General features: G+C 36.6%; 1 protein-coding gene across 3 annotated transcripts in view; it reads right to left on the bottom strand.

Annotated features, from left to right (window-relative positions):
* LOC150095180 (calcineurin-binding protein cabin-1-like) overlaps positions 1-13,920 on the bottom strand; it is a 1,028,489-nt gene that overhangs the window by 815,609 nt on the left and 198,960 nt on the right. For all 3 annotated transcript variants that reach the window (XR_016550194.1, XM_090411711.1, XM_090411712.1), the window contains exons 14-15: positions 9,067-9,170; positions 394-547 (exon numbers count right to left, since the gene is read on the bottom strand). Coding sequence is in view for 2 of the 3 variants with exons in the window: in XM_090411711.1 (XP_090267837.1) it covers positions 394-547; positions 9,067-9,170 (258 nt within the window). In the remaining variant the exon portion in view is untranslated. The remainder of the gene's footprint in view (positions 1-393; positions 548-9,066; positions 9,171-13,920) is intronic.

The raw sequence follows: 13,920 nt of genomic DNA, 5'->3' as shown, positions 1-13,920 counted from the left end.
CTCCAGGGTGTTTATGGAAAGGATTCTCATCTTTAGGTGAATGTAACATATTGTGTACTGTCTTTATTGGTTTGAAGGCAACTTGAATGTCGTGAGGCTTTAGCAGGTTGGCAATTTTTTGTGAAAGTCTGAAAACAAAAGGAATGGAAAGAGAAGTCCTGTGATGAGTTTCTTGGATTTGCTGTTGAGAGGGGTTCGAGAAAAGCATTCTTTTTGTTATTTTTTTTTTGGATATCCATTGTTTTTTAATGGTTGGAGAATAAAATATGAAGTTAGATATCACCAATCTAAAGGCAGATATTACTCTGAAAGTTATAGAGGCACTCGGCAACATTATATAATGTTCAAATTGTTTTCTTTGCCACTCTGCAAACATACGTGAGAAACACTTACCAAACCAGGTTGCTTTTAGCACTTAGTTCGATTAGGTAATTGTAAAGTAATTCCAAAATACCACCATTGCTTTGGTTATTTATTAAAAATTCCTTCACATCCTCTTTTTCAGTACTTGCTAAGGTATTTTCTAGTTGGACAGATTGACAATGTTCTAAATGAAAAAAAAAAAAAAGTTATACTTTTTAAAAGATTACTATGCATAATTCAAGATATATTCCTAATAATCATAAAAAAATTATTTTAAGAACACTGGCATTATCTGATATTTCAATAATAAGTACCATAATTGCCGGTGTAAAATTATATGTTGCGCCAAGTAAAAATATATATGTTGATATATTCCCTTACCTATCTACCTTACTTATTCGTCTCTCTTAATTCTCTAGTTTCATTAATTCCTTTCTCAGACAAGTCTTATTAATTCTCTATCTGTTGGCCGCTATAAACATATTGAATAATAGTGCACCGCACTGTTAACAAAAACACTGCTTCAGACTAGAACCAATCCCCTTATTATAATTCTGGTATTAACCCCGTTTCTAATTTTGAAAAAATTTATCTGTTAACACTGCGCCATCCAAAATTATTAGACTAGAGAAGCTTCATCGTCTGGGAGAAACACTCAGAACGGTGCAATATTCAATATTCACACAATTACTATTCCAAACTTCACCACAAACTTATGTGTCTTAATTTTACTGCAGTCGTGACTAATCCCCAAAATTCTGATTCGCACAGGTTCTATTTTACGAGTGGTGCATTGAGAACACAGATCAGGCAAGTTATTAGGTTGACAAGAAAGGATTTATTCATAAAAAAAATAAGGTACAATTACTGATAGTTACTTAACTAAACTAATTCAATCATGCAGGTATAACCTGGGCATTCTTAATCTTTCTCAACATGAAGCAATATCTAATACTAAACACATTATGAATTCCTTCTAAATACTGAACATTCATAGGTAATCATTTACCAAAATCTTGGTCTCAGTAACTATCTGACTATAACAAAACTATACATTCAATCAAAACACCTTTCGAGTCCTCATACACAGAGCTAAAACATTTTATATGCGGTTCAGATGCTAAAGTCCTATTACACTTCGAAAGTCCAATAAATTATCAGTTCCTATCTTCATTACAATCTAACATTCCTGTATATACAAAAGATTTAAAAAGTTCTTACATTACCGGGGTATTAGGATCACTCTAGCTTTCTCTTTCGATCATCTGTTATATTCTTACGGTTCGTTGTTTCTTCCTCCGGTTGACTGCCTTCAGAAAAGACTGGCTAGCGAATACATTCACGATTCACTTCCTTCGATGTAGGCAAAGCTGGTCTGCGGGGATCGGTCCATGTGGGTACGCATATCACCTCGGTCTATGATGATTATACCGCTGCAGCGAGGCCAATACTAGCGCTGGATCTCTGTCTGACTGCATAGCTGCCTATGGACATCGTCTTTCTCGACTGCACTCAAACTTCCTTCTCCGGGAACGACAGGAATAAGATGGAAAACGCCTTGAGTTGGCATTGCCAAGCTCTATATATTCACTGCTGTGATATTCTCCCTACTATGTCATTGTTTTTACCTGGCACCTAATTCTTCTGCACTCCATGCCGTCGCTCTTCCTAGCGTGTCTACAGGAAACTCCTGCACGCCCTTTAGACCTTGTGTACGTGACTGCCTCCGGACACGTTTTTAATCCAATTATCTCTTCTGTAACATTGATCTAAGCTTTGGCATACTAACATTTTTTTAATCTATTTTCAATTTCTGTTGTATTCACAAATACTTCAATATTATATTACATAAGGAAATTTTTAAATCATGGATTTTATCATTATTTTACAATCAATTTCACCTTTACCAATATACAAGAGTATTTCTCCGAGAGTTTTGATACTTGTTAAATCTGAATGAAATGTTGTACAATAAACTTCTCCTTCATTCAAGATTTAACATCGGCGTATTAAGACGCTTCCCCTTTTTTGTACACATTTTTTTAGGAAAAAACTTTATCCAAATTCTTATCATTTTCTCAATTGGGGATGGCCCGAAATGCCTCTCTGCAGCCCTGTTTTCATGTTCTTTAGCATACGCAATCACACGTAGCTTATGCAATATTGTAGTAATGCCGACATTTTTCAGCCATAATTTGCCAAGAAATTTAGAGAAAATTTAATGGCAGAAATTTGTCACCATTCACAACAACCACTGGAAAATTTAAACGAACAGGAACACAGCTGTGATCTTCGATGACAGCACATGCGCATCCACTGAACTCTACGTAACTGGAATGCTCTCACCGCAAGGAAGCAAGAAAGAAATCGCGTAACTAGGAACAGAGAAAATTTCCAGAAATGAAAGTAATAAAAAACTGAGTATCGGCATATAAGATGCACGCTGTTTTTCAGACCTATTTTCAAAGGAAAAAAGTGTGTCTTGTATGCCGGCAAATATGGTAATTCATAATGTTAAGCAATTAAGAAATTAAAAATTATTTCAGCACATTAAGAAGTTCAGAAGTAATAGTACATTATTAGTAAGAATGAAGAGCAAGGTAATATTATAATTTTGCAATTCCAGAAAAATAGCAAAACAGGGAGTGAGAGCAATGTGACAGATACAAACATATTGTTTAATGTAAATATTCTTACACATATCCAGTGTATAGCATGGAGGTCATGACTAGCTGGGTATGCATATATTATGAGTGATATTCCACACTGTTTATATGGTCAGGTTCGGTTTAACACTTTTTATGTAAAGATTTGTGATATTTGATAGTAAAACTGTATCTGAGAGATACCATGAACTCTGAGAGGTTTAGTTGATTTGGCTTTATTTTTTTTTTTTAACATTGAAAATGACTGGAAAAATATATCGATTGAATAATCCATCAGATATTGAAGAGATTCAGCAAACGTTACTGGAGTCTGATGATGAGAATGATAGAGTCGACTGTGAAAGTGATTTTTAACAGTAAATTGTATTTGCGAGATATCGCAAACTCCGATGCATGTATAGTATTGGTTCGATCCAGAGTATTTTAGTAATAAGGTGTGTAATGTTTTGGTAATTAAGGATCAAAGCTGTACAACTGAGAGGAGACCTCCACATAGTCTTTAAAGGAATGCAGAGAACCGACCAGGGATTCTGACTTAATGTCCAACCCTCACCTTCTAGTGGTGCACCCTGTTAAATATCTACCTCGATACTGAATGAACGAGGATGGGCTTGCAATTTGGGATTAGCCGACCAAACTATATTCTTATTGGCTTAAACCACAATATAAAATGATGGTACAACATGACAAAATTTCATGCTAGTTGGGATGATTGGAGTAGAGCTCTCATAGTAGTAATATATAAAAAGGGAAATAAAACTGAATGTGAGAATTACAGAGGTATTTCCATACTGAGTGTTCCTGGTAAGATATATGCAAGTATACTTGAGAAACGATTGAGAAGAATTGTAGAAAAAAAGCTTGGTGAAGAACAAGCTGGATTCAGACCAAACAGAGGCTGCCAGGATGAGATCTTCACTTTACAACAAATAGTGGAGAAACCATGGGAATATAACAAAGATCTCTATTTGAGTTTTGTAGATATGGAAAAGGCATATAATAAGGTGCCAAGAGAGAAGCTATTCAATATGCGACAGTTATAGGGTGTCAATGGGGCATTATATCAAGCAATACTTAGTCTTTATTTGAGTTGTAAGTCAGCAGTTAGAATTGAAGTACAGGAAGATGGTTTAATGTTAAATCTGGTGGGAGACAAGGATGTACATTATCCCCTCTGTTATTCATTATCTATATGGATCACATTATGAAGGAAAGTGGTATTAAACATGATATCAAAATTAGAGATGTTAATGTCAGCTGTTTGCTTTATGCGGACAATGTTATACTTATCAATAAATCTGCTACGAGTCTGCAAGATCCCTTGACTAAATTGAATAACTGTTGTAATAGATATGGTATGAAAGTCAGCAATAAAAAGACAAAGATAATGAAAACAGGCAGAATCGTTGAAAGTGTCAACTGCATTGTGAACAGAGAACCTGTGGAACAAGTAAAACATTTCACCTACTTAGGCATGATTTTTAGTGAAGATGGTAAATTAAAGAATCAGCAAAGCTGGTATGGTGGGAAGTCAATTGAATAAATTCATATGGAATAAGCGAGAAATTAGTCGGAACACTAAATTAGCTGTATACAAGACAGTGTTCAAACCAGTTTTAACTTATGGATCTGAGAGCTGGGTCAGAAGTAAAACACTTGACCAAAGACTAGAGACCACAGATATGGGAATCCTGAGAAAGATTAGAGGGGTGGAACAGATGGCATCAATGGCAATATCATATTAAAAACAAGGATATTAGGAAAGAACTTGACATTGTCAGCATCCAGGAATGCGTTAGCAGAGCTAATCTCAGGTGGTATGGTCATTTAAACAGAATGGGCGAGGAAAGATTGGCAAAATAAGTGTTCTCTGCCAGGTCGGCAGGAAAACGACCCAGAGGAACACCAAGATATAGGTGGATTGATGATACAAAATGCCTTAGATGACAGAAATACGAGATCTGATAATGTTGGAGTCTTGACAAGTAACAGACTGATCTGATAAAAAATTGTAGATAGGAAGTTAGTAACGATGTAAATGTTTTATGTAGTACTATCATATCCTGTATACCCCTTGAGGGTACATGTCAGGAATTTGATGATGATGATGGTGGTGTGATACCTTTTGACTACTTGTATATGGCAATATGATTTCTGCATTATGTCAATCTTGGTGTCACTTCTGGGTCTGGATCCTACTGATGAGACCTCAATAAAGATTGAAACTGATCTGGTTGTGATTTCCCATAATGCATTTCATTATACATGTCCATAAGGATATGTGCATTGCATTGCATTATGGGATACTAAAGGCAACTGATGTGAAGTTACTTTATGTGCAATCTTTATTTGCTTACACTTGGATCTGGTGTGAGAGAAGAATGTACATTATCTATTGTTATTCATTATCTATATGGATCACATTATGAAGGAAAGTGGTATTTAACCTCATATCGAAATTGAAGATGTTAAGGATGAAACCAAGAATATACTTTCTTGGCATCTTTAATTTATAAAGTGTGAGACATATCAAAATAATACCTATAAGACAATTATTTCAGACAAATAGAATATAACAGGACAATGTTATGTGTGTAAAGTTTAGGCAAAAGAAAGGATCTTGTTAATGTGTTTCTTCATGGGGGTTGTATTCATTCATCAAGAGTAAACAGTATGGGAAGGACTCTCTCAAAGGATAAAGGCATACAGAATAAAGGAGGAGGATGAAATTTTGGTTTGGTAAGCTGGAGTTGAACCATATATGGATGTTGACCAGCAACTGCCCATTGGAAATGATTACAAAAAAAGTGAAGAAACACTGAGGGTGACTTCCATGGCAAAGCATCCCTGGAAACACATATAGAAAAGACGTAATGAAGAAAGTTTTTAGCATGCTGTCCAAATGCAAGATAAATATTCTAAGGGTGGAATTTATAGTTAAAACTTGAGCAGAGGAGAAGTACTGCTTGAAATGACTAAAAAGTACTGCTTTTTCATAGGCTGAAGAAACTATGAATGTGATGTGTTTATGCCAGCAAGCCTAGCTGTGAAAGTCAATCGAAGAAGATAAAAGTGGCATACAGAATAGTACTTTAATAAATGGTAATTTTATAATTTAATAAATGATATTTGTATAAGAAATATATTTTTTCCATCTGGTGTTAATTATACTGTTAAGCTTTTTTATGCATTTAGCAGTCTTTTAAAATTATTCCAGACATCTCGAATATCTTCATCTTCAGATATAGTGTGACTTTTATCATCTAATTCCTTTTATGGAGACTTTCCTCCATTTCAAAGCTTTTTCAATATTTACCCTCTATACTCTTGTATTCTAACAATTTGACTTTTGTTTAGCTATTTTTACACATTGCAATCACCTTCTTACAATACAATTTTTTCTGTAATCTCAAAGATTACATGCTGAATAAGTTGCTAGGGATGTTCGATATGCTTCTTTCTTTTCTATGCCTGCTCCTTTAATTGCTTGAGTTCACCAAGAGGAATTCCATTTTTTTTTTTTTTATGCCCTTGCATACAACTCTACCGCTGCCTCTCTGACTGAACCAATCAAGCTTTTCTTCAGTCTGCCAATGTGTTTCCAAGGTTTGATTCTTTTATTTTTCTTGAATATTTGTATATTTGAGTCTGCAGTTCACCTCTGAAAGATGCTATACATTAATTATCTTTAAAACTTTCTCACATATTTTTCCTTATAATACGATATTTATTTTTATCACGCTCAAAACTAAATGGTGATCACTTCCTATTTCAAATCCTCTATACTTTAACATGGTATTAGTAATAACTAGTCCACATCTTGAACAGGATTCAAGCAGATACTATTATTATTAGCTTTACTCTTTTCTTCAAATTTTCTCGAAGTTTCCTATCATATCAGCTTTGATTATTCTATTACCTGTTTCCAAATTTAATTTCTGCTCTTCTTCACTTGACTAAAAATTGACTATTTGATTAAAAATTGCACTCAACAGCTGAAGTACATGTTCATTAGCCTCAATTAAGAATGAAAATGATGTTTTTAGGACTTTACCTGTTTCCATAATTTTCTTCTTTATTAATTGCTGATTTTCATCAAATTTATTTTTAAAGTAGTTATTCAATTTATATAGTCATGTAGGCTTTTAATGGCTGTATTCAAGAGTACATCATCTGCATAAACTACACAGCAGAGTCGAATATGTCAGAGTTTATGAGCACATTTAAATCCACCAGATTTCATATTTTTCTCCATATAGATCATCATCAATTTCCTGATGTGTACCTCCAAAGGGTGTTCAGATTACTATGACAGCACTACATGATTAAGTTTACATTATTATTAATCTCCTATCCACAATTTTCCTCCAAATTAGCCTATTACTTGTGAGGACTCCAATATTGCCATATTTAACATTCGTTCTTCTAAGGCACTTCTGACTGAATCGATCCACCTAGACCTTTGTCTTGCTCTGGTCTCTTGCAATCTTGGCATCTAACAATTGTTTTTCTAACCTTTCCTCACCCATTCTATTTAAGTGGCCATACCACCTTAGATTAGTTATGCTTACACATTTCTGAATGCTAATAGTGTCAAGTTTCTTTCTAATATCTTCATTTTTAATATGATTCAGCCATTGACACCATCAGTTCATTCTTCTAATTTTTATGAGAACCCTCATATCTATGGTCTCTGGTCTTTGATTAAATGCTTTATTTTTAACCCAACTCTCAGATCCATAACTTAAAATTGGTTTAAACACTGTCTTGTATAATGCTAGTTTGGTGTTTTGGGTAATTTCTCTCGTATACCATATACATTTATTCAGCTGGCTACCCACTATACTCATACCAGCTTTGCTTATTCTGTTGTCTATTTCCAAATTTAACCTGCCATCTTCACTAAAAACTGTGCCTAAACAGCTGAAATATTTTACTTGTTCTATAGGATCTGCATTCAGAATGCAACTGAAGTTTTCTATGTTCCTGCCTATTTTCAAAGTTTTTGTCATTTTATTGTTGATTTTAATACCAAATTTGTTACAGCTGTTATTCAACTTAGAGAATCGTGGAGACTTGCACTAGATGTGTTTAAGAGCACATCATCTGCATAAAGCAAACAGCAAAGTTTGACATTGTCCAATTCTAATATCAGGCCTAATGTCACTTTCTTTCATAATGAGATCCATACAAATGATGAATGAGCGTGGAGATAACATGCAACCTTGTCTTACCCCTGATTTTACAATCTTCTTGTATTTCCTTCAATTCTAATTGGGCAAGGCTAATAAAAATGGTAGGTACCTGCTAGATTTCTGATCAGGATACAGATTATTTATTATTGCTAACACCATGTTCCTAATAACATTAAACTGAGAGATTATGTAGGGTAAGCTGCCCAGTGGTATCATACATTAAGTTTATAAAAAGCTATGTCATTTGCTCATAACAGGCCTGTGAGCTTATACAACATATTAGGGAAAGATTTATTAAACTCTTATGTACAGAAAACTGGAGAAACAGCCTTATTAGATGGGGAATCTGCTGTAGAAGGAAATATTTGTTATACGCTAATAAACTTTAAATAATTTATGACATAATCTCTCTCTCAACTTATATATACTTGAATTATACAGTTCTAGGTTATTTCTGCTCTTATCTTGTGTTTGGAACATAAAATTTCCATAATGAATAAGACAGCTCCTCCCCCACACCAAATTTCTGGACATTTCTAAGATTGTACACCTGAAAGTTATGTATCAAATCTTGGAAAACAATTTCATTAGAATAACCTACAGCATCCTCAACCTAGCAAAGCATAGATGGATGATTCGAATAATATAAAGTGTTCATTCCCATCTATGAAACACAATGATCCAAAGCCAATAACAGAAATTTGAACACAGAAAATTAAGGAATAAATCCAGTTGGATTTATTAAAAAATTTAATGCTCACTTGCTATGAAAGCATGTTGGGAGAAAAAAAAAATCTTACACTCATACTGTAAACAACAAACACAACAATGAATAAACTAACCTTCTGAATGCAGAGAGGTCTGTCCATAGTTATGATCACCATTATGCCTTCCTCCTATATTTATTCCTCTGTCGAAATCACTATCTTCACCTTTTCCATCTCCTCTAAAAGTTGAAAGCAAGTGAGTCTTGATTTGATATATTTTGTTTAATGATTTCACAAAATGCATTGTTGACATTTACTAGAAATCATTGCATTTACTAAAAATCATTACTTTTAAACAAAAAAGAAAATGTATACTATTATTTTAAGTAAAAATCTTCAATAATAGTGGTAGAATGAGCAATGCATAAAATATCTGAGACTATTTGGTGTTAGATACAGGTTAACAGAACAAAATACACAACTGGGTGCTGCTACAGATCAGAATCATCCGAAGAGGATTGTAAACTGTATAGAGAGATAAATCTTGGAGATAGGCGGACTATTATTATGAGTTGAGAGGCTTATACGCTGGTTAAACATGATAACTAATATTTAAGGAATTGACAGCGTATACTAGAAATATAAATTAAATAAACTTTAATATATACTTTCCGATATTTCGGCAAACGTCACGTTGCCATCTTCTTGGGAACTTAATACAAAGACACGTGCACACAAGTACTAATAACAGCAAATGAGACTGAAGCTAGGAAGCTAACGTTTTCCTAAAGTGCTGATGGTGCCTGCTGGCAGGCTATATTGGTAGTTCTTGGCCTTTGGGCTGAAGTTCTTCTGATAAAAGTTTCCCAAATTTGGGGCAGTCTCATGCATCCAAATTTGTTGAGGTTTGGCATGTTCCTAAGGGCCGAGACTGATTCCATGAATAGTCTTTCATACTTGAACTTGCTGCGGTGTATTACTGTGGCTTTCTTCCATCTTATTCTGTGGCGAGTATCCAGAGCGTGGTGTGCAAGCCCAGAGTGGCTGTACTGGTGAAATCGGATATAATCCTTGTGTTCTGAGATTCTGATCTTTGCTGTCCTGCCTGTTTGGCCAAAGTAGGACAATTTACAGCTGCAAGGGACCTGGTATACACCAGGTAGGTCTAGGGGAAGTGGTTGGTCTTTAGTGGAGCAGATAAGGGATGCCAGTTTTCTATGTGGTCTGTAACAAGTGGTCAAGTCATGTTTTTTTAAGATTTTATTGATTTTTTCCGAAGTGCCTCGGATGTAGGGAATGGTAATGGATTTAGAGTAATCTTTTTTGTGAAGGGGAGGAGGTGGTGGGTTGTGGATAACTGGGTTAAGTATTTTTTGGATTTTTTGGAGGGGGTAGCTATTGGCTGAGAAAGTGTCACGGATGTGATTTAGTTCAGTGGTTAGGGCTTGATCATTTGAACAGATTATTTTTGCCCTGTTGAATAACGTCTTAATAACTCCATATTGTTGTGAGGGGGGATGATGGGATTGTTGGTGAATGTATATGCCTGTATGGGTGGGTTTTCTATAAACTGAGAAAACCAAGATTCCATCAGGTTGGTGGGTGACTAGTGTGTCTAGGAAGGGGAGAATATTGTTTTCCTCTTTTTCCAGGGTGAACTTGATTCTAGGGTGTTGGTTGTTTAAGTGTGTTAGGAAGGAGAGGAGTGAATCCGGGCCATATGGCCAAATAGCGAAAACATCATCAACGTAGCGAAGCCATATGGTAGGTTATTGTGGGGCTGAGTTTAAGGCTTTCTCTTCAAACATCTCCATGAAGAAGTTGGCCAAGGGTGGGGAAAGTGGTGAACCCATGGCTGTCCCCTCTATCTGTTTGTAGAATTTTTCTTGCCAAACGAAATAGCCTGAGTTCATTGTAAACTGAAATAGGGCTGAGATATCAGCAGGAAATTTAGCGTGGATTAGCTCTAAGGTTTCTTTGAGGGGGACATTCGTGAATAGGGAGGAGACATCAAAACTGACCATTATGTCATTATGTTGGAGTGTAAGGTTTTCTATATTGGCTTTGAAGTGGCTGAGTTTTTTTATGTGTGATGGTGTGTTGCCAGTATAGTGTGAGAGCGCTTTGGCTAAATGCTTGACTAGTTTGTAAGTGGGGGAATCAATGGCATCCACTATGGGATGTAATGGCACATTTTCTTTGTGTATTTATGGGAGCCTATATATGCAGGGGGGGTCTAGAGTTATAGGGTTTTAGCCTGTTGGTAATCTCCACAGGCCAAGAAGTGACCTTCTTGAGGAGCCTATGGAGTTTTCTAATTTGTGAGTTGGTGGGATTGTAATCAATGGGGAGGTAAGTGGAACGATCTAATAATAAAGCCTTGAGCTTACCTGTGTAGTCTTTAAGATTGAGTACCATAGTGGCATTCCCCTTATCCGCTTTGGTGATCACTATTTCTTTGTTTCTCTTCAATTCTTGTAGTGACTTATATTCACTAATGGATATGTTGGATTTTGGAGGTTTTGCTTTATTGAGAACACAGGCTACATCCAATCTGATATCGTTAGCGATGTGGTTTGGAAATTGGCGAATCCCGCGTTCAATTTGGATCATTAATTCCTCGGCCGGTAATTTCTTAGGAGCAATTGTGAAGTTGTGACCACGTGACAAAGTGTTGAGTGCTTCAGGCTTCAAGGTGGCTGAAGAAAGGTTAACTACAGTATTGGTTTGTAGTTTAGGTTTGGACGCCGAGTTCTTTGTTAATTTATCAAACTTGTTGATATGTAGGCTCCGTATTCGTTCAAATTCTTTTTTAGCTGCAGTACATGAGACGTCATGTAGGATGGACCAAAGCTCGTGATTAAGCGTATGTGAAAGCTCATTTTCTAGCGCTAAAATAGCTCTGTTTATGTCGGCTAGGGAACCGCATGTAGTGGTAATTTGCTCCCGAAGTAATGCCTGGCTCGCCCGGTTGTAAATTTGGAGAGCTTTCTGTGAGACGAAGCGGTGTTTAAATTTTACACAGTTCGGGATGACTTGATTATCCCAGCAGCGTTTTAGGAATGCCAGACGGTTAAGTTGTCTGGATAACTTCAGCTTCAGTTTGCCGTAATGGCGGGCCTTGCGTGCGAAGGAATCTCCGTGAATGATCATTATTCTTGTTGAGAGCCTTATACGCTGCTTAAACATGATAACTAATATTTAAGGAATTGACAGCGTATACTAGAAATATAAATTAAATAAACTTTAATATATACTTTCCGATATTTCGGCAAACTTCACGTTGCCATCTTCTTGGGAACTTAATACAAAGACACGTGCACACAAGTACTAATAACAGCAAATGAGACTGAAGCTACCGTTTTCCTAAAGTGCTGATGGTGCCCCCTGGTGGGCTATATTGGTAGTTCTTGGCCTTTGGGCTGAAGTTCTTCTGATAAAAGTTTCCCAAATTTGGGGCAGTCTCAAGCATCCAAATTTGTTGAGGTTTGGCATGTTCCTAAGGGCCGAGGCTGATTCCATGAATAGTCTTTCATACTTGAACTTACTGCGGTGTATTACTGTGGCTTTCTTCCATCTTATTCTGTGGCGAGTATCCAGAGCTTGGTCTGCAAGCCCAGAGTGGCTGTACTGGTGAAATCGGATGTAATCCTTGTGTTCTGAGATTCTGATATTTGCTGTCCTGCCTGTTTGGCCAAAGTAGGACAATTTACAGCTGCAAGGGACCTGGTATACACCAGGTAGGTCTAGGGGAAGTGGTTGGTCTTTAGTGGAGCAAATAAGGGATGCCAGTTTTCTATGTGGTCTGTAACAAGTGGTCAAGTCATGTTTTTTTAAGATTTTATTTATTTTTTCCGAGGTGCCTCGGATGTAGGGAATGGTGATGGATTTAGAGTAATCTTTTTTGTGAAGGAGAGGAGGTAGTGGGTTGTGGATAACTGAGTTAAGTATTTTTTGGATTTTTTGGAGGGGGGTAGCCATTGGCTGAGAAAATGTCACGGATGTGATTTAGTTCAGTGGTTAGGGCTTTATCATTTGAACAGATTATTTTTGCCCTGTTGAATAATGTCTTAATAACTCCATATTGTTGTGAGGGGGGATGATGGGATTGTTGGTGAATGTATATGCCTGTATGGGTGGGTTTTCTATAAACTGAGAAAACCAAGGTTCCATCAGGTTGGCGGGTGACTAGTGTGTCTAGGAAGGGGAGGTTACTGTTTTACTCTTTTTCCAGGGTGAACTTGATTCTAGGGTGTTGGTTGTTTAAGTGTGTTAGGAAGGAGAGGAGTGAATCCGGGCCATGTGGCCAAATAGCGAAAACATCATCAACGTAGCAAAGCCATATGGTAGGTTTTTGTGGGGCTAAGTTTAAGGCTTTCTCTTCAAACGTCTCCATGAAGAAGTCAATATAGACTTCAAAGCCAATATAGAAAACCTTACACGCCAACATAATGACATAATGGTCAGTTTTGATGTCTCCTCCCTATTCACGAATGTCGCCCTCAAAGAAACCTTAGAGCTAATCCAAGCTAAATTTCCTCCTGATATCTCAGCCCTATTTCAGTTCACAATGAACTCAGGCTATTTCGTTTGGCAAGAAAAATTCTACAAACAGATAGAGGGGACAGCCATGGGTTCACCACTTTCCCCACCCTTGGCCAACTTCTTCAAGGAGACGTTTGAAGAGAAAGCCTTAAACTCAGCCCCACAAAAACCTACTATATGGCTTCGCTACGTTGATCATGTTTTCGCTATTTGGCCACATGGTCCGGATTCACTCTTCTCCTTCCTAACACACTTAAACAACCAACACCCTAGAATCAAGTTCACCTGGAAAAAGAGGAAAACAATAACCTCCCCTTCCTAGACACACTAGTCACCCGCCAACCTGATGGAACCTTGGTTTTTCTCAGTTTATAGAAAACCCACCCATACAGGCAGATACATTCACCAACAATCCCATCACCCCCACCTCACAACAATATGGAG

This window comes from Typopeltis vanoorti, chromosome 21 (genome assembly GCF_054136105.1).
Source record: "Typopeltis vanoorti isolate ZY-2024b chromosome 21, IOZ_Tvanoo_1.0, whole genome shotgun sequence".
NCBI lineage: Eukaryota > Metazoa > Arthropoda > Arachnida > Uropygi > Thelyphonidae > Typopeltis > Typopeltis vanoorti.
Note: the sequence above shows the minus strand (reverse complement) of the source record. Positions and strands in the feature narration are given on the sequence as shown.